The 21,497-nt window shown below is 36.3% G+C and overlaps 5 protein-coding genes across 7 annotated transcripts; 2 read left to right on the top strand and 3 right to left on the bottom strand.

Moving 5' to 3' along the window:
* LOC104777876 (cyclin-dependent kinase inhibitor 7-like) lies at positions 1,296-2,592 on the top strand. The gene is given in 5 exon segments (XM_010502205.1): positions 1,296-1,652; positions 1,830-1,888; positions 1,967-2,031; positions 2,034-2,163; positions 2,293-2,592. Coding segments are annotated over 5 exon segments (642 nt in total). The 5' UTR covers positions 1,296-1,334; the 3' UTR covers positions 2,363-2,592.
* LOC104779244 (zinc finger MYM-type protein 1-like) lies at positions 5,347-7,862 on the bottom strand. The gene is made up of 3 exons (XM_010503611.1): positions 7,404-7,862; positions 7,198-7,335; positions 5,347-7,077 (listed from the first exon to the last, which is right to left on the bottom strand). The coding sequence occupies exons 1-3, from the start codon at positions 7,860-7,862 to the stop codon at positions 5,347-5,349; spliced, it is 2,328 nt and encodes a 775-aa protein (XP_010501913.1).
* Positions 12,799-14,305, bottom strand: LOC104777874 (glycylpeptide N-tetradecanoyltransferase 1-like). The gene has a single exon (XM_010502204.2). The coding sequence runs from the start codon at positions 14,171-14,173 to the stop codon at positions 12,995-12,997; it is 1,179 nt and encodes a 392-aa protein (XP_010500506.1). The 5' UTR covers positions 14,174-14,305; the 3' UTR covers positions 12,799-12,994.
* On the top strand, positions 15,556-19,196 carry LOC104777873 (polyadenylate-binding protein RBP47A-like). The gene is made up of 6 exons (XM_010502203.2): positions 15,556-16,272; positions 16,782-17,265; positions 17,478-17,545; positions 17,618-17,748; positions 17,894-17,987; positions 18,704-19,196. The coding sequence occupies exons 1-6, from the start codon at positions 15,835-15,837 to the stop codon at positions 18,830-18,832; spliced, it is 1,344 nt and encodes a 447-aa protein (XP_010500505.1). The 5' UTR covers positions 15,556-15,834; the 3' UTR covers positions 18,833-19,196.
* Positions 19,385-21,375, bottom strand: LOC104777872 (zinc finger protein ZOP1). Of its 3 annotated transcripts, XM_010502202.2 has the most exons (6): positions 21,184-21,375; positions 20,830-21,030; positions 20,638-20,722; positions 20,280-20,329; positions 20,089-20,184; positions 19,385-19,997 (listed from the first exon to the last, which is right to left on the bottom strand). In XM_010502202.2, the coding sequence occupies exons 1-5, from the start codon at positions 21,190-21,192 to the stop codon at positions 20,089-20,091; spliced, it is 441 nt and encodes a 146-aa protein (XP_010500504.1). In that variant the 5' UTR covers positions 21,193-21,375; the 3' UTR covers positions 19,385-19,997. The 3 variants fall into 3 exon arrangements, with proteins under 3 accessions (XP_010500504.1, XP_010500503.1, XP_019099449.1); XM_010502201.2 differs by lacking the exon at positions 20,280-20,329; XM_019243904.1 differs by lacking the exons at positions 19,385-19,997; positions 20,089-20,184 and having other exon boundaries at positions 20,220-20,519.

The raw sequence follows: 21,497 nt of genomic DNA, 5'->3' as shown, positions 1-21,497 counted from the left end.
TACATTTTGGAGATTAATCAATTTTGATAAATTTTGGATAAATGATTGGATTGAACATTTCATTCAACTGTTTTTTCGATTGAATTGAATATATATATATTAATTATAAAGTATTAACTCACTCACCAAATTCCATGAACTAATAACAAGGCATCCTACATCCCTTTTCTTTTCACTTTTAAGAGTTTTTAAGATTAAATGTTTAGAAGTATACTCTATACAATAATTGGTCTTCACAGTTACAATGGCATATATGCAGTGAATTTTATAACAATTTTATGGATTTTACAGATACAATTATGGACATAATGAATTGATTGTATGTGTTTTTGTTTTTCCGGTGACATGTGTAAATGTTATTATTAACTACAGTAAATGGAAAAACACCGATAGTACATGGTGGAGCGACAAATAAGAAAATTAATTTCTTATATCCATCCAAATTTAATGCTTGTTAGCACAATTATTTAGTAACGGTCAATTATTGCTCATTATTTCACTGCCAAAAAAAAAAATCCAAATTGGTCCCATTTTTTATTAGAAGGAATTAAAAGTGTAAATTCTTAACCCATTCTGGCATTTTTGGACATGTAGAGATTTCATGTAAGAGCTTGATATTTTAAAGATGGTTTTTGTTTTTTTTTTTGTTTTTGTCATTTAATAAGTCCCCTAATAAATACTGTATTAATTGATTGTATTTATAGTTCTGTCTCAACTCTCAAGAGGTACTCGTAAGAAAGTGAATCCTTTAGGTTCACCTGACGGCTTAAGTAACTAACTAATTGGGATTTAGACACTAATCTAGTCATCGATGATTTTACTATAGAGATTATATTTTCCCGCGTTATATATTAGCCTAATTATATATTTTTCTAAACTTATTATACAAATATGTATTTCAAGATTGTGAAACTTAGATCAGAAAAACAAAAAGACAGCTATTTTTTACAGCTTGATCCAAAAAAGTACTATTTTTACAGCATATACTAAACGACGACGTTTTTTGCCAGTTGCTTTAAAAGGAAGCTAAAAACGGCAAAAAAGACGCGCCGTTTCGAATCCCGACGGCGTCTATGTAGGAGGAAAAAAGAAAACGAGGGTCCGTAACGGCGCCGTTACCTGCTTCCCACCGTCAACGGCCCATTCATCCGCTATAGCCAAGGCCCAATAATTAAATCTCAGCCGTTGAATTAATCAACGGCTCTAGATCCATCGCCTTCCTTCCTCCCTCTCTCCTCCCCCATATACCCAAAACCCTTCCTCCTCTGTTTTTTCTCATTAACCAGAGAGAAACCCCAAACTCTCTCTCTCAAAAAAAAAAAAAAACAAAACAAATGAGCTTGAGAGAGATGAGCGAGACAAAATCGTTGATATTCAAGAGAAACGCTGAGTTCGAAGGATCAAACATCAAGAGGATAAGACTCGATGATGATGACGACGACGTTTTACGCTCACCGACGAGAACGCTTTCTTCTTCTCTGTCATCTTCTGCTCTAGCTTACTCGGTTTCAGATTCCGGAGGTTTTTGCTTCACCGTTTTATCTGAAGAAGAAGACGATGATCATCGTAGCTCAAGCATCAGCTCTGGTTGTTCTAGCGGTGAAACTAACGAAATCGCTACGTATACTCGTCTTGCTTTTTTAGATCTGGAGGTGAAATTTCAAAAACTCGATTCTACAAATTTTGAATTTCTCTGTTCAGATTTTTGTTTTTTTTTTTATTGAAGACTGGTAACACAATAAATGCTCTGAGAAAGATCTGATTACGTTTTTTTTTTCAAAATTTAATTTAACGAACGATTAAAGAGTAATTGATTGTTTCCGTTTCAGGCTCATCAAATCTCCGAAACCGAAACCGAAACCTCAACGTTAATCTCCAACAATTTCAGGTAAAATACTAAACATCAAACGTTTCAAAGCTTTCTTCATCGTTTCGTCTATAAATTCATAATCTCGGCGATTTACAGAAAACAGGGAAGTCTAGTAAGCGAGAAACAGGGAGAAACAGCTGAGATGGACTCGGCGGCGACGAGAAGAGGGAACAGAGAAAGACGGAGATGAGTAAGATGAAGAAGAAGAAGATGGAGAAATCACCGACGCAGGCGGAGCTTGACGATTTTTTCTCGGCGGCGGAGAGATTCCAACAGAAACGATTCACAGAGAAGTGAGTTAACTTTTTCTTGATTTTAATGAATGGCGTAGGATATCATCAAAACTCATGCGCATAATAGCAAAAGTGTGTACTTTTTTTTTTTAATAAACGTGTGTGTTGTTGTTGTTGTTTGGATAAAAGGTACAACTACGACGTCGTTAACGATACGCCGCTTGAAGGTCGGTACCAGTGGGTTACTCTGAAGCCTTAAAGAAAGAAAGAAAGGGAAGAAGAAGAAGAAGAAGTAAAAGAAAAAAAGACAGTGCTAATGTTAATTACACGTAGTAGTACTGTGAGTTTTTGTCACAGTCAGTCAGTAATCGTGTTTTTTGAATCTCTCATTTTCATTTGTGTACAGAGTCCTCTAATTTTAATTTCCGACTTTTATCAAAAAATATTTTTAACTTCTTCTGCGTAACCAATGACAACTTTTTTTATCTTCTCTCCAAAGCCTACCTTGAATTTGTGTTTTCAACAAAAGTTGAGTGGGGGTTACAAATTAAAATTGGAATTATTGTGTCAGTAGTAAAGTTGCAGTTATTTAATTTTTTTTTTTTTTTTTGTCAGTTTTGGTGTTGTGTGTTTTGGTGTTGTGCACATAATTAGCATTTTCATGAAATTGGGAGCTTTTGTATATAATGAATTTGGAAAGCTATTTATTGTTTTTCATCCTTCTCACTCACTCACTCACTATTAACATCAACCTGTGTTTTACAATTTGTTTCTTTCATGTGTGTACTTTACTGTTACTAAATAATAATGGTAAACAATTTTTTTGTTTAAAAGGAATTAAAATTGGAAAGGAAACGGTCTATGTGGCATAGGGATATATATAAATCATACAGTTGGTTGGTATGTACTTTTTTAATATAGTTAACAATTATTATATATCTTTTGTTAAAAATAGACTTTTTGAATGCTTCCAATTGGGTTACTTTTGTTTCTTGTATGTTCAAGTTGCAAATTAGTAGTACTAATTTTCAGAGAAATAAATATAGATGAAAATATTAGTTTAATTGAGAAGTTTAAAATTCAAAATACAAAAAAAAGGAAGAGAGAGAGGAATTGATTTGGGAGGAGGAGGAGGGGGAGGGGGAGTGGTAAAAAAGAGGATCTCATCATTACCTGATTCCGTTGGGATTATATTCCCTTTTTTCAATTTTTATTTTTGTTTATTTGCTTTTTACAGCAGACAACGGCGCGTGTCTGCACGTGCTTTCTGTTATTTTAGTTTTTATTTTTCTTTTTTTGCGTTTATTTATCTTTTTCCTCCTTATTAATGTACTTTTTGCGAACTGACTGTTATATTCACTTAACAAGGCGATTTTTTTCCAAAGGATGATACTGATTTATAAAACAAAAAAAAAAAAAGTAAGAATTGAACATCATAAATAGGTTGATCTCTTCCAACAAGCCACGTGATGGAGGAGGAAGGGTAGTTTTGTCAACACGAAAACAATGAAAATATACATGTTGTGAGTGACTTGGTGACCAGGCAAATGTAATTTTTGCTTTTCTATTGTTAACAACTGTTCCTATCTATCTAGCTAGTAGCTATCGTGCCACATCATTTTTTTTCTTCAATTTAACTAAAATTAATAATAATTTAATAAAAAATTTAGTGAGATGGGATATAATATAATGTTTAAATGTATACCCTTTCCACTTAAAAACGGTATTTATAACCTTTTTTAAAAACTTTGATTTCTTTGCATATGTACCTTTAACGTCTATTTTTGTTTCAATAAAAAGAAGTTCAGTTGTTAAAAAGTTTATCTCTTTGGTCGGCGAAAGTAATGGAGATTGTAGATGAAAGAATGGGTAAAATGATGACTCAGTCTTTTTAGTCATGTAAAAAATGGTTTGATACATGATTTCTTTTTTCTTTTTCTTTTCGTAAGTTTTAAAAATTCAAATAGGGTGATAAAAAGAAATGACTAGCAATAAATATTGAAAAAGTGAATTAATGTGAGTTAAAATAAAACTTGGGGAAGGGGAGACTAGTAGTAGTAGGGGGAGTATTACAAGACTGCATGGCTTGGATCTTGTGAAATACTTTATTTTATACATCAGGATCCAATGTTAGTTCATTCAGTATATGGCTATAGACTGTTGAACCTTTCCGTGCACACACAAGTTTACCCCTACCCACACGTGTTCCTTCTGCTTATTAGTATATTGCCAAGGTTGAAAGAATAATAAAAAAAAAATAACTGACTATACTACTCCTATTTCTTTGCAAATTATTCTATTCTATATGGTTAATTGGCAAATTAACACGTTATATTATTAACTAATCCCATTTTTTTAATATATATATATATATGTATATTCATACAGTTTAAACTTTATTGGTTTTCACTTAGAAAAAAGCTACACTTTAAACCTCTGGTTTGGAGGACTCTGGACAACAATATGTTTTTACTGTATTGGGTTTGTTGTTGTAGTGTTTAATGGGCTTTTAAAACCCACTAATATTGTTGGGGCATATTTTGTAACACTTAAAAAGCCGTACGTCTTATAAACAAAGTTTTGCAAATAACGATGGCGGACGACGGTGCCTCCGCCTCCTCGTAAGAGTCCTAAGCCACTGCTCCGATTTAAGCGAAGAAGAAGATTTAAACTGAGTCAGCTCTTTCCCTGATGTGATCCTCCAACAGATACTCTCTTTGATTCCGGTTAAAGTAACTTCAGCCTCATTTCTTTTGGTCGGTCCCAACAATGTCGTCACTTTTCAATGTATATGCAAATGTCCCGACAATGTAATTTTTCTTTATAATGTCCAACATAGTTATAGCGTTGTAGGGATGAATGTTACCTCTCAGCAGCAATCGCATAATCCTCGTTTGTTCGTATGTAATAGTAACATTTTTTTGTTTTTTTGTACAACTTGGATGTACGTAGTAATAGTAACCCGGCCCATAAATAGTGATAGTATTACCGAATTTAGTTACTCTCTCAACAAAGATATCCCTGCGTTGATATTGGCATTCTTCATCTCAACGTTAGTTCGTTAATTACCTAGAAAAGTCTACCTTCTTGGGATAACGATCTAAACTTATATACAGTACTGGCCCCACATTCACAATTACCCTACCAAAAATATTAAAATGTGCCCTTTTCACATATTACAAAAAAACGTTTACAAATTCCAAAAACAGTCGAATAACCATAAAGGAGTTAAACAATACACTCTCAATCACGAAATTTGGCTCTACTTATACTTTTGTTTGCAAAATCATTCATCAATGTCACATAATCAAGCTTTTCAACCATAGACGTCTCAATTGATAGCAAAGCCAACCCATTCAATCTCTCTTGTGACACGGTAGACCGCAAATAGTTTTTTATCAACTTTAACTTTGAGAAACTTCTTTCCGCTGTGGCAACTGATACTGGAATGGTCAACAATATGCGATAAGCAATTTCTGTGTTTGGATAGCAGCCTTGCATTCTCTTCAAAAAATCAAGCACTTCAATAGGTTTCTGAACTTCCTTTGGTATTACTTCTCGTAGAACCTGTCGTTCAAGAAGCAGTTCCTCACCAACTATGTCAGAAACCATATCATTCCTTAGAGCAGCCTCTAGGTTCACACATGATGTCTTCAAAGTATCATCATTTGACAATTTCAGTTTCTTTAAGTCAAATAGAAATCCAAAAGTTTGTTCATACCTTGACTCAAGAGAAACTAGAGCTTGATCAATAAGTATGTTGAAGTAGTCAATTCTGAATCTCTCCTCTAGCGTTAATATTACGTTTTCACTAACTACTTCTCTGTCCTCATCATAGTGCTTCTTTTTTCTAATGATACGCTTTTTGTTCACGGGAAATGTAGCTTCAATCTCCATTTCTGCTGCAATTTGTGTAGCTTTAGACTTTTCTTCCTCAAAACCTGTCTCTCTGTATTTCTTAAAATATGACACAAGTCCTTTCAATTGGTGAATCGCCGCATCAATATCCATATTTTCTGACTGCAAGCTCTTGCTTACTTTATTAACAACAGAGAGAAGGTCATACCAAATAACCATACCAAATAAGAACTCGAAACCTCCAATTCCATGTGTTTCACTTAGTGCAAGAGATTCAGCATCACTTCGTGTTCCCGGATCATCAGTACTTTCAGTCAAGGTAAGTAAAGCTTCTCTGATTTCTGGGGCTTGAAACCGTATTGCTTTGACACTTTCAACATGACTTTCCCACCGTGTTTGAGACAAAGATTTAAGAGTTAGTCCTCCAACCACCTCTATCAATATATCCCACCTATTTGTTGAAGAGGCAAACAAATTATATATTCTTTGAACAATTCCAAAGAAAGACACATCTTTTGTAGAAGAAGATGCTATATCACACAACACAAGATTAAGACTGTGGCAACCACATGGTGTAAAGAAGGCTCTTGGATTAACTTCTAACAACCTCTTCTGAACTCCTTTATTCTTTCCCTTCATATTAGCTCCATTATCATATCCCTGCCCTCTAACATCATCAATATCTAACTCTAGTTCAACCAATGCATCTTGGAGAGAAGAAAACAGCCCTTCTCCTGATTTATCTTTGACAATCAGAAATGTCAAAAAGAATTCCTCAATCTTAGTTGATGTTGTAGAGACATCCACACATCGGATAATCAAAGTCATTTGTTCTTTGTGACTAATATCCGGAGTACAATCTAAAATAATAGAGAAATACTTTGACTCATGAATCTTCTTGATGATCATAACTTTGATTTCCATAACAAGCATTGTAATTAACTCATTCTGAATCTTGTGGCTAAGGTAATGCGAATAGATTTCCTTCCTTTCAACTTTTCTAATATGCTCCCTCATCACTACATCAAATTCTGCAATCATCTCAATAAGACCCAAAAAATTCCCATTATTTGCTTCACCAAGCTTATCATTATCCCCACGAAATACCAAATTTCTCTGAACTAATGTTTTCACCACTGCAAATATCCTCAATCATACCTCTCTCCAATGGCTTCTCTCTCTTCTTAGTTCTTCTTGAGCATACTTATCAATTGTCTGATTTTTTTGTAACCTCACCTCCAAATCTGTCCAGCGTGTCATACACATAACATGATCGTGAGAAACTTCATGTTGTTTTAGTCTTCTAGAAAAGTTTCTCCAATCATTGTACCCCGTACTTGCCAAGTTACCACCACTGTCTTCATGTCTAAACAACTTGCAGCAAAAACAAAAAAGCTTTGAATGCAAAAACAAAAAGCTTTATTCAAAGCTTTTGAGTATACCAACCATCTTCTATCCTGTTTCTCTCCATTGACCATTTCTCTTGTGTAGAATGCTTGAGAAAAATGCCTACCAATACTATCTTTAGGGTACCGATAACCACTTGAAAACCTTGGTGCAGGACCATTTTTAACCAACAAATCTCTCAATCTTTGATCAATGTTTCTCCAATTCCCAGGATCATAAATATCAGAAATATCTTCTTGCTCCTCACTTTGATTTTCAGTCTCATCTAGATGACATTGATCAGAATTATTGACATCTTCATGATGCTCTTCTTCCTCATCTCTGTTAGAACTTTCACCAGATTTCTCAACTTTCTTTACATACTTGAACATAGAACCTGCTATAGACTTGATGTATGCTTGTTGTTTCGCCTTCTTTTTTCTTTTATCATGTCCCGTTGGTTGACTCTTTATGATTCCAGATGGCTTCTTTTTTTTTACTCCTAATGGTGGCATCTTTCTACGAACTGAAACAAACAACAAGCAAAAGATTTATAAACAGAAACACACAATCATGGCACACAATGACACAAACCAACAATTACAATTTACAAAATGTCAAAAGCTATAAACTAAGTCTAACTAAGGAAGTAAAGAAAACGGAGAAGAGTATTATAAAATTAAAATAATTCCAAACAAGTCACAATTAGAAACAAGTCACAACTGAAACAAACGTGAAAGAAGAATATTTCTAAATTCTAACCAAACGAAAAACAAATCCAATGCTCTGCATAATTGCTTTGATCCTTTGACAATATTTTAACAGAAAACGGAAAACCAAAGCAAATTAAGAATATTGCAATTGATTTTCTGATTTCAGTTTAGAATTTTACTAAATACTAATCATCAAATTTGCAAAACTTTCTTTTTACTAATTCAACAAAGGAAAACAACACATTGGAAGGTAAAACGAACAACAAACCTCAAAAATAACTATGACTTGAACAGTTGAACTTGAAAGAAAACCAAATTCGCTCACATATGTGCAGAGAGAAGCCGTAACGTCGTCCGATTTTTTTTTTTTTTTGCTCTAGTGTTTTATAAAGATTTAGGTTTTCCACAATTTTAAAAGCCTTTTACATATCCAACAAGAAAAAAAGTCTTTTACATGTAAATAAAAAAACTCTTATACATATCCTACACAAAAAAACAGACCTTATATATATATATTGATTAAGAAATTTCTATGTAAAAAGGCTTTTAAAATTAGAGGCCCGAATCGCTTGCTTCACTTGCTTCCCCAGTGGGCCGGCCTGATTATATATAAGAGATTACATAGTGTGAGCCATTGTTGATTGAAAGTATGTCATCCCACATGGGTTAGAAAACTAAATCAAATGCTTCTATAAAGTCCGATTGTGAGAAGCAAGAAACCAAGAGATAGAGATACACGTGATGTTACCATGATTAAGTCATTAAGTGTATAACGTTGAGCATCCCAAATAGATAGATATCTTGGCAGACTTGGCTAATATGTTTCATTGTTCCTGTCCATATTTTCCCAACCAGAGATGTTTTCTAAAGTATATCTTGTTTCCATGTAAGCACAGTTTAAAACAAAAACAATAAAAGAAAGGAACAAAAATTCTTTGACTTATTTATTGGAGACTCATGAGATATGAAGATTTACAATTTGAGATTGTAACGTAACTTTAAGTCAAGAAGCCATCAAAATGTATTGGATCTCATGCATGGTGATTAATTAGGTCTAGATATGTTTATTAAGAAAACTAGAGTATGTCTCACCCGATGTGCGAGGTTAATTTTAAAATACAAGTAAAATAAATTTTGATAAAGAGATATATTAAAATTTTGTTATAAGTAAAAACTATCTTGTGAAAAAGGTAGACGACACACTTTCAAATAAAGAAACAAGTTATTATATTTCTTTGTCTTAATATACTAATTTACATTTCAATATTTTTAATTTATTGTAACGTTTATAACGAAATTTTCAATCACCAATTTATTGTCTAGTATTCATCATTTTTACTATTTTCAAATCTCAAAAAAATAATTTCATAATTTTCGTCTAAAATATGATTTATACCCTTCATTAAGACTTAAGTTAAAAAAACCAGCCGAATATGTGTAGGGGCTCAAACTCATGACTTTTTAGAGCCCTAACAACAGCCGAAACCAATACACCAGTTCTAATTTATGTAGTTTGTATCTAAATAACTAATATATATATACATAAAATTAGGTTAGATTAATCCCTGATTTTCCTGCTAGACGCTAGATCCACTTCAGTCACCCGATTAGAGTCTAGCGATTTGTTAACCAAAGATAAATATTATAATAAATACTTAATGAGACTATTTTCCAATCAACTGGACTATACACACAAATGATTAAGACACGATCATAATCAATAATCACAAAACAATCAAACCATGCAACAAAATAACATAATCCACGCACGACACCCACAATCGACAACACTAATTATTTTATGGTGCCGAACGACACTATGGATAAAATATTTGACCGACAACTCCACTCAAGTATTTTAGGGAACAAAGTAAGTTATGATCCCTCAAGAAATATAATGAAGAAGAACGCTATATATAAAATATAGCTAAAGAGAATAAGATTTGCTATAAAAAAAATTGTTTATTAATCAACAAAATGTCCTCCCCTTTTTAGGTGTACAAGGTTTCATATTTATACCCAAATAAGGAATTAATGAGGTCATTTAATCCTATGATTCTGTATTAGTATTTCCGTTTTAATTACGCATTACTTCCGTCTTCCCAATCATGTGTGTCGTCTTCGTCGCTCCCTCTACGGTCTTAAGCAGGCACCACGCGTATGGAAATCTCGATTTTCCACCTACGCTCGAAGCATTGGGTTCACTCAGAGCATCTTGGATCCATCGCTCTTCATTTATCACCACGGCCGTGACATTGCCTACCTTCTCCTGTACATTGATGACATAGTCCTTACTGCCTCATCCGAGAAACTTCTTCGCCACATAATCACGTCCCTAAGCACTGAATTTGAGATGTCGGATCAAGGCCTACTCCACTACTTTCTTGGAATTTTTGTTAAGAGGAACGACGCAAGTCTTTTCTTGAGTCAACACAACTATGCCGCTGACATACTCCATCGTGCAGGTATGAGCAACTGCAACATTAGCCCTACACCCGTGGACACCAAAGCCAAACTTGCAGTTGATGCCGATGCTCCGGTCAAGGACCCTACACTCTATCAAAGTTTAGCAGGCGCACTTCAGTACCTTAAGTTCACCCGCCCGGACATTGCTTATGCGGTTCAACAAGTGTGCTTGTTCATGCACGACCAGCGGGAATCACACTTCACTACTTTAAAGCGAATCCTCCGCTACATTAAGGGCACTATCTCTCACGGCCTACAGATTCATCGTTCGTCCGTTACTGATCTGGTTACTTACACGGACGGAGACTGGGCCGGCTGTCCTACCACGAGACGGTCTACCTCCGGCTACTATATTATCCTTCGATCAATGTCATACTTACGGAGTTTACATTATAACAGTTTTTACAGTCAAAACATCTACAACCAAATTTTCTGGAGCTAAAAATTTAAAATCAAAGTCTTTACAGACAAAAGTAACAGCCGTTACCAATAAAGACTATTATTATTTTCATTATACACTTGTCTTTTAAGAAAAAGATTTTGAACCTATATATATAGTTTAGTGAGCTAACAACAACCCAACCCATTAGTATGTATGGACTTAGTTAACTAAAAGCCCAATTGTCTGCTTTCTCTTCCTCTTCTCAACTACGACATCTTCATCTCTTCTTTTTCTTCTCTCTCCTTAATCACAACCGATGATGCTCCTGTCCCATTAATTAATCAGTGATTGATTTCCAACAGGTCCCACGCACGGCATCGCCTGGAGGATGCAAAACGTTGTATATGATTTCGAATTGTATTTCTCATTTGGTGTAATTGTGACTTGTAGCTAAAAATTTGGACTTTTAATTGCGTCGAATGAAGCAATTAATCTGAAGAAAAAAGTATTAATTTTATCCTCTTTGTTTATTATGTTTAATGTACTATTTATGTATTTGAATTTGGGTTCGTCTTGGAACAAGTTGATGTCAAACGGGCCGGTCTGCGTCTCTGGATCGTTAGCAGCGGGCAAATTCTATTTTTTGGACCGCAACGAGCTGGTCCGCTAAGCCCGCGGACATAAAAGTTATGTCCAAGTCAGCTCCGCTAAAATCTGATCCACCAACCCACGAGTATAACCTGCTAAAATCTGCAATCCGTTTGGGTTAGGCCAGCAAGACTGGCTTTTTAACTGCAAGACCAGCAAAATTTGACCCCTTGTTAAAAAAAAAAAAAAACACCAGTTCGTTTCCATAAAGGTGTTCGTTTGCAAGCTTAAGACATGTTCTGTACAAATAAGTGTAAAGGTTTCTATTAGTTTCAGAGAAAGTGTTTGTTTGAGTTAGTACTATTCAGAGGGAATTGATTCACAATATTGTGGTTCATGTTGTAGGAAAACTCTCAAAACATATGTGTGCTGGTGAATGGTGATAGATACTCACATATTAATGTAGATTATTATAGTAATGTTCTGCACCATACCATTACCAGCTGTGGTCATGGCTGCCTTGGAACCTATCAAGGATAATGAATAAGCTGTGAAAGCGCATATGGTATTCACCTCAGACCAGAGATGTAGTAAAAAACTATTTGGGCTCATATGTTGTCTCTTTCATCTCTACACTCTGTACATGGAGAGAGCAGCTCTGGCAATATTGATGGTTGGTCTTCATTTACTACTTTACCTTACCATAGAGAGAGTCTCTAATAGAAACACGCTCGGAGCATCAGGTGCTAAACTACTACTTCATCTTTAATTGCACAACTCTCTTTTAGGATGTCAGTTCTCACGTCCACGAGCTTCAACAAGTATGGTGTTGACCCACTGAAAAGTGTTTGGGGGTATTCAGGAGGTAAAACAATTATTTTACTACTGTTCCCTCACTTTCACCTGTAAAAAAGGAAATCTCGCCTAAAAACTGCCACATAAGAGAGAGTCAAGGAGCTCTGTATCTGATTCCCGTTAATTCTCTCTCTCATAGCAAATAGTGTTTCAGAATTTTGATCCTTTGATACTTCTTCTTGGTCAAGAAACTGAACTAACTTGTACTATTAGGTAAGCTTGGTGGAGACTGGAGAACTGTTACATCAATGGTTCCAAGATTTGCTTTTGTATTTTCTCNATTAACTTTTTCTTTTTTTTTTTTTTTTTTTTTTTTTTGTTTTTACACTTTTATACCATTACAATATTTTGATGTGCCAATATGTTATTGATAAAAAGCATCATCAGTTTCACTACCTTAAAGTTCCAAAACAAATCTGAGGCAAATTTTGTTGTTTGTGTTGATAGTTGAGAGGAAAAACGCAGTAACATTAATTTGACTTTGTAGACATGCAAACAAATAAAAAGGCTCTAACAATATAAGATGCCAATTATTTAATAGATATATTAGATCAAGCTTACCATAGAGCAAGCCCGACTTCACTTTTGATGGCTTCAATGCACTTCCCAAACGGTAGTTATAGAGATAGTAGTGGGATCAAGCTTACCAGAGAACAAGCCCAACTTCTGATGGCTTCAATGGACTTCCCAAACGGTAGTTATAGAGATGGTAGTGAAGCAGAGCACCCTCTGATGGACGAAACTTCAATTCTGTAAAGCAACTCGCATTCTGCATCACGTCCAATGCATAGAAAATATCGACACCTTTTTGCTTAGAGACGATTAGCGCATCATTCATCAGCTTGGGAAATGAGGTCTGTGTCACGACATTGTAGTAAGAATAAGCACATTGAACTGTTGTGTTTTTCGGGTTACCAGAGGCAGGGTCGGAGATAGTGCAAGGAACAGTGTAGAAGCTGCATAAGTCCGTGACCTCATAAGTTTCAGGGCTTACTACCAAGTAAGTGTGGATGACATCTTTTCTCGGGAGAAACCAGTGCTGGACATCTTCTGAATCAAAGTAAGCCGCAACTCCAAACTGGCGAAGGTATTTCCTGAGCAACTCTGTAACAGCAGGGACATCACCTCGTCCCATTTCCCTAAACCCAGGAGTGCTCGGTGCATCTGGTACTTTGTAAAGTTTGACGGTCATGGACATAGTCATTCTTTCACCAAGGGTTGCATATCCAACATCAATTAGCTTCTTCGGGTTCAACATTCTGCCCCAGTATTGGCAGGTGGTGACTGGTCTAGAGACTACATCACGTGAGGGATAAGCGGCTTGCCATATATTCTTCAAGCGGACCCTTCTAGTCACCTCCATGATCAGGATAGGAGCAAGTCTCCTAGACCTGAGATCCTTGTCGATACACAAGAAATTTATATTAGCCATGCTAACAACCTCATCACGCACCCTGATTCTTGCTGGCACCCCACTGATGAAAGCAACGAGCTTCTTAGTGGCCTTGACACGGACTCCAACATGCCAGTTCTGGTAATAACCAGGTGGACACAATGCCCACATCAGCCACTCCTTCGAGGGATGGACCTTCAAGTTACGTTTCTCAGCATAGTGAACCTTGAAAAAGTTGTAGACCTCTGAGCACATGTCATCAGATTTCATATCACATGTGATCCATTCATAGTCTTCATGAAAATTGTACGGCTCTTGCTTGACCTCAGATACCAAAGTTGGTGGCTCAATTGGGCCTTCAGGCAAAGTCGTGTCTCCCATATCCTCCAACTGCACAACAGGTTGAGTCTCCCAGAACTTATGAGTCATGGTTCCACTTCCACCTCAAGTATACTCCTTGGGATTCGGTTTCGGTTTTGGATCTGACATTTTGATGTTTCTGTCACGCTCCTTATATAGCAACAGCGATGTGTTTGGTCATTTATTCGGATTCATATTACGATGCTTTGAAATTATGGTCACCTAATCATGCAATCGTTCCTTCAATGGACTATAAAGGTCTTAGCTTTGACCAACAGATAAGTAAGTGATTATATATCTTATTTTCAACGTCTTGAGAGATATTTAAAGTTTGAAAGTTTCTTTCTAATTGTTAATTTCATCTAACTAAATTTAAGGTTTTTTCAACAAGTGGGGAATGTTGGGCATTCGGATTAAGTAGAATAGTAGATATGCCCTCATGTTAACCAGCCGCTCCACCTCATCTCCCAGTCCAATTCATTTCCAATCTTTCAGTTTTCAGGTTTCTTCAAAACTTATCGTCAGATTTAGGTGACTTCACGTGTCATCACCTACTTTCTTCGAAACTTTTCGCGCCATCATTCAGTTACGGAGACGGTCGATCATCGCAGGTAATTTGACGGACCGTTATAATAAGCCCCTCACGTTCAAAAAAACAAGACAACTCCTTACTGGCCTTTTATTTTAAGGTCCACCAATATTAATCATCCGTATCTTATTTTAAAAATACATATTTTAGTTTTGACAATTTTTTTTTTTTTTTTTTTTTTTTTAAACTTTTCTATATTTCTTCCACAGTTCCACTCATCTTATAGTTTTTCTAATTTTTTTCGTAACATTTCCTAAACCAAAAAAAAAAAAAAATGCACTTACGTATCTCAAAAATATTTTAAAGTTGATGATACGATAAAAATTGCATCAATATGTTTATGCAAAGCTCCCCAAATTGTCATAAGAATTTGTGATGTTTCACGACCTGACGTCATTTTACAGTTGATTTGTGCTAACATTTTTAACCACAATCACAAATCGTATTAATGAAAGAAAACAGTTTATGTAACGAGCTCGCCCTTTTCATAGATCACGAAGCATTAAAACATATGGATCCAGTCCACAAACTTAAATTCTCATCCTCATAAACTTCTTTTTGGTTTACCATATCCATTTATCCCAATCAAAACACTCAAAAGCACTTTCAAATCCATTTAGCCCAAAACAAAATACCCAATTTAAACTTTACCCGATTTGGAATCATCATCAACTGTCATAAATTGATGTCAACCCCGAAAAATACGGTCGAATCAGAACCGTCGGATCTACAAAACTAAACTTACAGACAAGTCATGAAATAGTACAAAACTACAACAACATGGCTTCACCACGTAAATGGGCCCCACGTTCCCACCACTTCTCTTTCAGACCTAAAGTGAATGAAACCAAACAAAGAAAGAAAAAAAAAAAAAAAAAAAAAAGCCTTAAACCCTCCGAATCTACACAACACACTCTCTTCCCTCTTCTCTTCTCTCTCTCCGCCTCCATTTTATCTTCCAAGAAACCCAAACCAAATCTAATCCTCTCTCTCTCGGTCTCCTTCATTAACCAAAAACTACCTTACCAAATTACAAATACATATCGAGAGAGAGAGAGAGAACGAAGAAAGATTCTAAATTTCTAATTCTTCTTCTTCCAACCAGATCGGATCCGAAAAGTTTCCATAAATTTTTTAAAAGATGCAGACACCAAACAATAACAACGGCTCAACAGATTCGGCGTTACCAACATCAGCAGGAACAACACCACCGTTGCAGCAATCAACTCCACCGCCTCAGCAGCAGCAACAGCAGTGGCAACAACAACAACAGTGGATGGCTGCGATGCAGCAATACCCTGCAGCTGCTATGGCTATGATGCAACAGCAACAGATGATGATGTATCCTCACCACCAATACGCTCCTTACAATCAAGCCGCGTATCAGCAGCATCCTCAGTTTCAATACGCTGCTGCTTATCAGCAGCAACAGCATCACCAGGGTCAACAGCAGCAGAAGCAGCAGCAGCAGCCACGTGGGGGATCTGGTGGTGATGATGTCAAGACCCTTTGGGTTGGTGATCTTCTTCATTGGATGGATGAGGCTTATCTCCATACCTGTTTCTCTCACACCAACGAGGTATCTATCTTCGTCTTCTAATCATATGTTTGTAATGATGCTAGATTTGATATTTTTGTAATTTAGATCGTGATTTGTTTGTTTAAATTATGTGCGTGGAATCTTTCTTTTTTTTGCGTGTTCTGACATGGAAAGTGATAGATCCGTGACTTTCTTTTTTTCCTGTTGTTGGAAAGATTCGTTATTGTGAATCCAATGTAAAATTTGGCAAGTTTTGAACTTTTTGATTGTGTTTAAGATCTAAACTGTGTAGAAGCCAAATGGTTGACATTTAGGGTAATGGAGAACTATCTTGACCTGAAAAAGGACAGACTTTTAAAGTTCATTTCATATGGCAAGAAAAGTACATTGCCACATATAGAGAACATTTCTTGTTATAGGAACAAAAAGAACTCCAAACATGTCACAGGGATCTGTTCTGTTTTAGCTTATTTTCTCTGTTTTTTTTTTTGTTTTCTTTTCCCTTTGAGCTTATTCTTTCTTGTTTTATTGTTTTGTGATGTGTTTAGGTTTCTTCTGTGAAAGTTATTCGCAACAAGCAAACTTGTCAATCTGAAGGGTATGGTTTTGTTGAGTTTCTTTCACGTTCAGCAGCTGAGGAAGCTCTTCAGAGCTTTAGCGGTGTAACCATGCCGAACGCAGAGCAGCCTTTCCGTTTAAACTGGGCATCTTTCAGTACTGGTGAGAAGAGAGCATCAGAAAATGGTCCGGACCTTTCGATATTTGTTGGAGATTTGGCTCCAGATGTGAGTGATGCTGTCTTGCTTGAGACTTTTGCTGGTAGATATCCATCTGTCAAAGGTGCAAAAGTTGTGATCGATTCCAACACCGGGCGATCCAAAGGTTACGGGTTTGTCAGGTTTGGTGATGAGAATGAGCGATCAAGAGCTATGACAGAAATGAATGGTGCTTTCTGTTCAAGCAGGCAAATGCGTGTTGGTATTGCTACACCTAAAAGGGCTGCCGCTTATGGCCAACAAAATGGTTCACAAGGTAAGTAATGATATAATCTTTGTGACTTCATAGCATATGTTTTTGTTTTCATGTTTTCTCTCTGAGTAGTATGCTAGTGGTTTTATTTTCTGTTTATGTCTCTTTTAGTAGTGAAAAATCAGTTTTTTTGAATATGAATGTTAAGTTTTAATAACTTGTTGATGCTTTTGACATAGTATCTAAAGTGAATTGTAATGTTTTCATTGGATTAGCTCTGACACTGGCTGGTGGACATGGAGGAAATGGTTCACTGTCTGATGGGGAATCAAACAATTCAACAGTAAGTTCTCTTAGCTATTACTCTGCTAACAACAATATACCTCATTGCTCATTGTCTTTTACTACATTGCAGATATTTGTTGGCGGTATTGATCCTGATGTTACTGAAGAAGACCTTATGCAACCCTTTTCCCAATTTGGGGAGGTTATTTCAGTGAAGATCCCAGTAGGAAAAGGATGCGGCTTTGTCCAGTTTGCTAACAGGTACTAACCTGTTCTTTGCTTGCCAGCTTACTCATCCAGTAGCGTGGGACTTTGTTCAATCATGATGAGCAATCCCGTGGGTGCTCATTTAAGAGTGGAGATGGGTATGTAGTTGCAATGTGTGACGTGCCATTGGTTTTGACAGGCAAAGTGCTGAAGAGGCCATCGGGAACTTGAATGGGACGGTCATCGGGAAAAACACTGTCCGGCTTTCTTGGGGACGAAGCCCCAACAAACAGGTAAAAGAAAATTAACTTGGAATAGTGTGTTGTTCTATATCAGTGAAACCTTGTATGCATTTCTATTAGTATGGTCCAGGTCAAACTAAGGGTTAGAGTTCTTTTGGGTCTTTTGACTTTTCTCTCTCTATGGAATGGATAAAGTTATAGAAATCCTTAAAAGCCAGACTCAGTAGTTGACATTGGATTGCAGTAGGTGGTGCATTGAGGGCCATAAAGACCTAGTTGAATTTATGACCTTCCCACGGTTTTTTGCTGACTATTTTGATTGGCAAATCTAATGCATATCACCTTGGCCCACTTGTCATTTCCCTGAACATTATCCAGTTACTGTAACAATTGTGATGGTTCAGTGTTTCTTCTAATTAGAGAAATTGACAGCTAATCAGTTATTAATGAGCTAGTTGAAGCCTTTTCCGACATATGTTATTGTTTATCTCGAGAGGTTGTCTTAGTTTCATGTTTGTCTAATTGTCTTGAGTCTATTTGTTGTAATCAGTGGACAAGTTAACTTAATCTCTACAAGAATGTCCTAGTCGCTTACTTCCCTACACTTGATGTTAACGTTTACTCAATCAACTATATTTTGCATCGATCATTGAGTGATAATAACTTATCAAGCCTGTGGCATGGATGATTAACCAACACGGTAGCTTTTAACCGTGATGACCGGCCGTATGTTTATTCTGCTCACTAACATTGTTCAATTTTTACAGTGGAGAGGTGACTCTGGCAACCAATGGAACGGAGGATACTCAAGAGGACAAGGTTACAACAATGGATATGCTAATCAAGACTCAAACATGTACGCTACTGCAGCGGCTGCTGTCCCGGGAGCTTCTTGAGAGTGCTGGTATGTCTCTATCATCAAAAAAACCGTGTGTCCTGGACTCACGGGAATTGGGTTAAGAAAAAAACAAGCCATTGGATGATCAAAGTGATCCGATGATAGTTGTTGGTTCGGAGGTTAGCTCGCACCATCGAAACTAAAACCTCTTAAGTCCAAAGAGGGTTTTGTATCCTGGATTTGAATCTTGCTTATCTTGCTGTCTCAGTCTCTGTCAAAATTTTGGGGTTGTCTAAAACTTGAATTTTACTTCCAGTTCTTTTTTTAAGTTTATTTGGTCTGTTACGGAGACTTCCTCAAAGCCAGAGTTTGGTCCACAATTAAGTAATCTTCCAAATCGCTTGGATCAGTTGCTAGTTTTATTTGTGCTTTTCAAGTTTAGTTTTTAGAGTCGATTTATCTTGAAAAATTTGATGATTCATGAAAACAAAAAGCTCAAGACTTGTGTTTCTCTAATCATACAATATGGTAACCTCATTTGAGAGGATCAATTTAAGAGGTAAGAAAAACAACTTACGTTTTTAAAGGTGTAGTAATCTATTGAAATGTCTAAAAATTTTGAATCCTCGTCAAGTTCTGGTAAAATGTGGGGATTTCCACTCCATCACTTTTAACAAAAAAAATTGGAATATATTTGTACAACAAAGATGTAATTGATTTGATTGGAACAACAGTTAGAAGAACACAAGACAAATCCCTCCGAGAGTTACCAGTGAGTATTTGAATAAACGTTATGCAGGGATAAACGAAATAACCACCACAATGTGATCAATCATAACTCTTCTCAGCTTAGCCTCCCTTCTACCGAGTGATGCATCAAAAAGGTCTATTGTAAAGACCAAGCAATGGTTTTTCTCTTTCTTCAACTCGTTTCCTAGCAGCTTCTCTCGCCCTCAATGCAGCTTTCTCTTCTGCAGATACTTTCTTCGGTTTCTCATCTTGTCTCTTTCTCTTGTTGTTGCCAATATCAACAGATGAAGGAGCTCCTTTCACAGCTCTTTTAGGGTTTAATGAAGCTGAGACAAGGCGGCCAGGTGGTTTCACCAAACTTGGTCCAGCTTCTGAAAAAGGTACCATAGGCTTTTTAACCAGAGGTACTTTAGTTCCTTTATCAGATGAAGTTTTAACCGCAGCATATGCCTCGTCTTGTGTCACCCAATGGCCTGTTTCATTACAAGTGTAAGCACACACACAAAAACTCTGTAGGATTATTTTTGAAAGTATGTAAAAAAAAACTCGATTACCATCACATACCTATAAAATCACTGTAATAGAATCCAGACTTTGAATCATAGTGCAGACCATTGGTCTGGTTGTAATAATAGCCAGAAGCACTGTCAAGCATCCAACCTGCCATAACAATATGATTACTACACGAAACGAAAAAAAACATATCTATGAATGAAAAAGGCTAAGAAATATGCCAATCAAAATGATGAAAGAACCTGAGAGTGACTCAAAAGAGGGAACCGTTTTGCTCTCTGGTGATGATTCTCTATAGAGTTATAGGGCATTAAAACTTATAAGTCAAAAAGTCTTTTGCAAAGATGGGTATAACATGACAAATGGAAAAATCAGACACTGATTGGTTTGTTCATACTTTTGGACAATAAAGGCAGTTCACAAATCCAGTTTCATGGAGTACGCAATAATCTCATTTTCCTCTACGACCTCAGTATGTTAGTCTATAACAAACAGATCCAAAGCTAAGCAACAACCCTGATATAAAAGCTACGTTGAACAACAAACTTACTAAATGACATGAAATAATAATTAAAAAGCAATCATGAGAGAGATACTTACCGGCTGTACCATCCTCCGGTGCACCGTTTGCTTTTGCTACTTGCTGAGCAGTTGCTATATCTTTCTGATAGCTACGAGTTGCTTTCTGAAAATAAGTTAAAGAAAAAAGTGGAGTCAGAAACAAACATTGATAAAGAGTATCATTGGCAAAGAAGCAAGAATTGAGTGTTGTGATGTATAATGATTACTCACAGCTTCGATCTGTTGAAGCAATTTTTCGTTTTTCTTGAGCTCTTTGTCTTTGGCTGCACTCTTCTCACGCATATCAGTGAGCTTCTTATCCACACATTCTCTGTGACGCTTACCAAGCTCATGGTTTCTAATACTTGTTGGATTGTTCTGTATCCAGATCTTACAGAAGTCGCACCATTTGTTCCCTTGGCTAACCCAATACTGCCAAAAAAAAAAAAACTCAATATCAATTTCAATTACGAAACAAGAAGACGAACAAGGGTTTCGAATAAAGATTGATAATTTGAACAGGGTTTCCTAATTCGAAGAGAATTGTATAAGAAGTAGAGAGAAAAGATTCGAATTTTGATTTACCTCAGTCATGGCTCTCGATCAGGGAGATGAAAGATTGAAGCGAAAGCTTAATCCCACAAAACGAAGTTGTCGGAACTAAAAGAACAAATTTTTCGCAGGATTCTGAAACCAATTGATGAAAAAAAAATCCTCGAGAGAGAGAGAGAAAGAGATTCAAAACCCTAATGCCTTCGATCCGATTCAGAGCGGAGAGAATTATATAAAATTGGGGAAAGAATCGATTTTTATAATTTCTAATTTATTTCCATCTCCCGAACCGGTTTGAATTGGTTAAGACGATTCAGATCTCAACACTTAAAACCACAGTCGCTAAC

Source organism: Camelina sativa, chromosome 3, assembly GCF_000633955.1.
Source record: "Camelina sativa cultivar DH55 chromosome 3, Cs, whole genome shotgun sequence".
NCBI lineage: Eukaryota > Viridiplantae > Streptophyta > Magnoliopsida > Brassicales > Brassicaceae > Camelina > Camelina sativa.
The sequence above is the reverse complement of the archived record's forward strand: the minus strand, read 5'-3'. Positions and strand labels throughout refer to the sequence as shown.

Excerpts from the sequence above, each read along its gene's own strand:
- LOC104779244 (XM_010503611.1), bottom strand. The coding sequence starts at position 7,862 with ATGCCACCATTAGGAGTAAAAAAAAAGAAGCCATCTGGAATCATAAAG. Across the intron at positions 7,336-7,403 it reads AACAGGATAGAAGATGGTTG|TTGTTTAGACATGAAGACAG; the intron begins GTATACTCAAAA and ends TTTTGCTGCAAG. Across the intron at positions 7,078-7,197 it reads CACGCTGGACAGATTTGGAG|AGAAATTTGGTATTTCGTGG; the intron begins GTGAGGTTACAA and ends ACATTAGTTCAG.
- LOC104777874 (XM_010502204.2), bottom strand. The coding sequence starts at position 14,173 with ATGACTCATAAGTTCTGGGAGACTCAACCTGTTGTGCAGTTGGAGGAT.
- LOC104777873 (XM_010502203.2), top strand. The coding sequence starts at position 15,835 with ATGCAGACACCAAACAATAACAACGGCTCAACAGATTCGGCGTTACCA. Across the intron at positions 17,749-17,893 it reads TTTGTCCAGTTTGCTAACAG|GCAAAGTGCTGAAGAGGCCA; the intron begins GTACTAACCTGT and ends TGGTTTTGACAG. Across the intron at positions 17,988-18,703 it reads GACGAAGCCCCAACAAACAG|TGGAGAGGTGACTCTGGCAA; the intron begins GTAAAAGAAAAT and ends CAATTTTTACAG.
- LOC104777872 (XM_010502201.2), bottom strand. Across the intron at positions 20,723-20,829 it reads TGCTTCAACAGATCGAAGCT|AAAGCAACTCGTAGCTATCA; the intron begins GTGAGTAATCAT and ends ACTTATTTTCAG. Across the intron at positions 20,185-20,637 it reads ACCGGAGGATGGTACAGCCG|GTTGGATGCTTGACAGTGCT; the intron begins GTAAGTATCTCT and ends TTGTTATGGCAG.